Source organism: Tupaia chinensis, unplaced genomic scaffold (genome assembly GCF_000334495.1).
Source record: "Tupaia chinensis unplaced genomic scaffold, TupChi_1.0 Scaffold141231_1, whole genome shotgun sequence".
Lineage (NCBI taxonomy): Eukaryota > Metazoa > Chordata > Mammalia > Scandentia > Tupaiidae > Tupaia > Tupaia belangeri.
In genome coordinates, this window is record NW_006201094.1 from 1,325,752 (window position 1) to 1,328,535 (window position 2,784).

The following is a 2,784-nucleotide window of genomic DNA, read 5'->3' on the forward strand; positions in this document are numbered from 1 at the left end:
ACCACGCATACCGTAGGCACAGGTCTCAAGATGGCAGCTCTAGAACCAAAACAGTTGGCCTACCACTGCCTGAGGCGAATTCCTCCTTCTTCCCGAATGGACGTTTTCATTCCCTGCTGCCCACTCATAAACTATGGAGAGATCAGCTATCTCTCTGATCTATATAAATGAAGGGGAACTCAGGGCTCTCCTGAACTCTAACACTTTTTCTGATTCTCCTCGAAATCCCACCCAGGCTTCGAATTGAATTTGCTCTTTACTGAATGCTTTTGATCTATACCTGGCAGGGATCTGGAAGTAAAACGATGAGATTTATTTCCTTTTAATTCTATTACGAAGCATTTAATCACAAATACCCCCAAAATGAAAAGATAATTCATCATCCTGCCCTGACTGAGCAACTCTCCTCCGTTCACATTCATGAATCCATAATGCAGGGAGGAGACTGGATGATGAAGTGTCCGATTAGAGAAAACAGATTAACCTGGCAAACATAATAAATTTAGCTCATAAGCAGGATGGCTTTATAAATGCTCACTATAACTCTCCTGTATAAAATCATGAACCACTTCCTTCAATGATGACTCAATTGAAATAGTTGAAGAGCATAAAGCAAATGTATGTTTATGGCTTTCTCTTTGAGACATTAAAAGGGTATTGAAAGGGATATCTGATTCAGTTTATAACTCTAAATATATATTAAACAGGGAACATAGAAGAAAATAGTAGCTCATAAAAAAGCCATAACCTCTCAAATGTTCTAGTTTCCACTTTGTGTCAACTGTTGTGCATAGATTCCAGATGCTTTGGATGTCTTTCAGATCATGCAGATTCACCCTGAACCTGCCTAATGACACTCTCTATTAAAAACTACTGCATATAGAGGAGGCTCTTACCCCACTGTGACAAGTATGTAAAATTAGTCAGCTATTTTAGCCTTTGAATCAGTGGGAAAAAATCCTTTTTGCTGTGATTCCATTTTCATCAGAGTAGAAATCTAGGTCATGACTAGTTTGAAGGAAAGTGCTGTGCAGGGCTCGGAAAAGTGCACTTAAGCCGTCTACCCAGTCTCCCTTACTTGGCTGGTTAGTACTCTTGTCCGCCCTTTTTAAGCAGGAGAAAAAGGATACTCTCCGCGTCCTGGCTTTATTTATAAACTCCCATGGCTGTGCTCCCGGAGGCTTCTGTTGGCCTACCTGGTCGGAAAGAAAGTCAGGCCCTGCTCTGTCACATGCGCCCAAGTCAGGGTCAACAGGGGACAGCTCTACTTGTTTGTCCAGAACGAGAACCGTTTTCAGGGGCAGGACAGAGCAGGGTAGGTGGGGAGGGAAATCGGGCTGCGTAAGAGTCTGGTCTTCAGTGAAGACCCGGCTCCATGCTGATCCAGGTAAATTTCCTACTGGGGAAAACGCGAAGGTTTAGCAGTTCGAGCACCCTACTTTTCTCCCCTCCACCTCCTTTCACTGCAGTCTCTGAGTTAGTCTGCGACTGGAATATGGTCACCGGAAGGGGTGCAAAAGAGGAGGTCCATGTGTATCCTTGAAGTCCCTGGGTACTGGGTGAGGCAGACTCACACGCACATTGTGTGTGTGTGGGTGTGTGTGGGGGGATGTGTGTGTGTGTAAGCAGTGAGGTTTTTACAAAGGCCAAGATGCTTTCCGCGGAAGCAAGACTCAAGATCCCTCGTGCTGAACATACCCGAATATTTCTGGATTAAAGACCCGTTATTGTTAAATCCGCAGGACTTAGCACAGAGCCGGGACCCATAGGCTTTGTAGCAGCAGGGCGGTCCGAGCTGCTGGCAGGGGTTTAACTGTGAGGCACCGCGCTGGGGCTGGGCTGTGCGGCTGTGCGTGAGGCCTGCAGAGAGCTGGGACAGTGTCTGTCGGCTACTCTGGTAGGCGGCACGGCGTGCATGCAGATGGGTGTGTGTGTGTGTGTGTATGTGTGTGTGTGTGTGGCAGCACCAGCGCCGAGGAGGAGTACGCCCTGGAGAGGGCGGACCGGAGCTGCAGGCGGCGCCGGGCAGAGCCCAGGCGGTAGTGCCCCACCCCGGGGCGGAGCAGGAGGCTCGGCGTTGGCACTGGAGGGCGGCTCTCAGGGGTTCGCCCCTTGTGGGTGCAGATGGAGTGTCCGGCCCCTAGTAGGAGGGTCGACACCCGCGAGGCCGGGGAGACCCCAGGACGCCCACGGCTGCCGCCCGGTGCCAGAAGACGACCTGGGCTTAAGTTTGAGGTGTGCTGGGCGAAGGGAGGGAGGACCTCTCGGGCCTCAAGCAAACATGTACGTGGCAACAGCTGGCAGACGGGAATAAGTCAAGGATCAGACTGTGTCTGGTCTAATTCAACCTGTTCTTTTTTGTAAGTGGGGTACCTGAGTGTACTGGGGAAGACAGGCGTGTGTCCTCGTCACACAGCACCGCACCTGCATGGCAGAACTGGGACTAGAAACTCAGTCTGCTTACTGAGGCTTTTAAAACCTGCCCTCACTGGACTGCCTGTGAATAACAATACAAGAAGCTGTTATGATAGTAGATTTCGGGTGTATAGATGCTGACGTTATTTTGGTATTCAGGACTATTAATATGACTCATTCATTAATATTGGAAAATTCAGCCACTTAAGTCCTTCTTGGGCCTGGGTTCCTCATTATTGATTAGACATTTACTAAACAGTTATTTGTGCTAGACACTGCTGGAAACGGCAGCGTCCTGACACAACCACAGAGCTGGAGGGACAGCAGATACTCCTGACGCCCTGTGGGGACTCGGGAGGTGTCCTTCCT

At 49.2% G+C, this 2,784-nt stretch overlaps 1 protein-coding gene across 3 annotated transcripts in view; it reads left to right on the top strand.

Moving 5' to 3' along the window:
• Positions 1 to 2,074: 2,074 nt before the first annotated feature.
• Positions 2,075 to 2,784, top strand: part of PLAAT1 (phospholipase A and acyltransferase 1) — a 40,874-nt gene continuing 40,164 nt past the window's right edge. The window contains exon 1 of one of the 3 annotated variants that reach the window (XM_006162957.2): positions 2,075 to 2,283. In XM_006162957.2, coding sequence (XP_006163019.1) covers positions 2,125 to 2,283 — 159 coding nt within the window. In that variant the 5' untranslated portion in view covers positions 2,075 to 2,124. The remainder of the gene's footprint in view (positions 2,284 to 2,784) is intronic. The other 2 variants (XM_006162958.2, XM_006162959.2) reach the window with 2 other exon arrangements.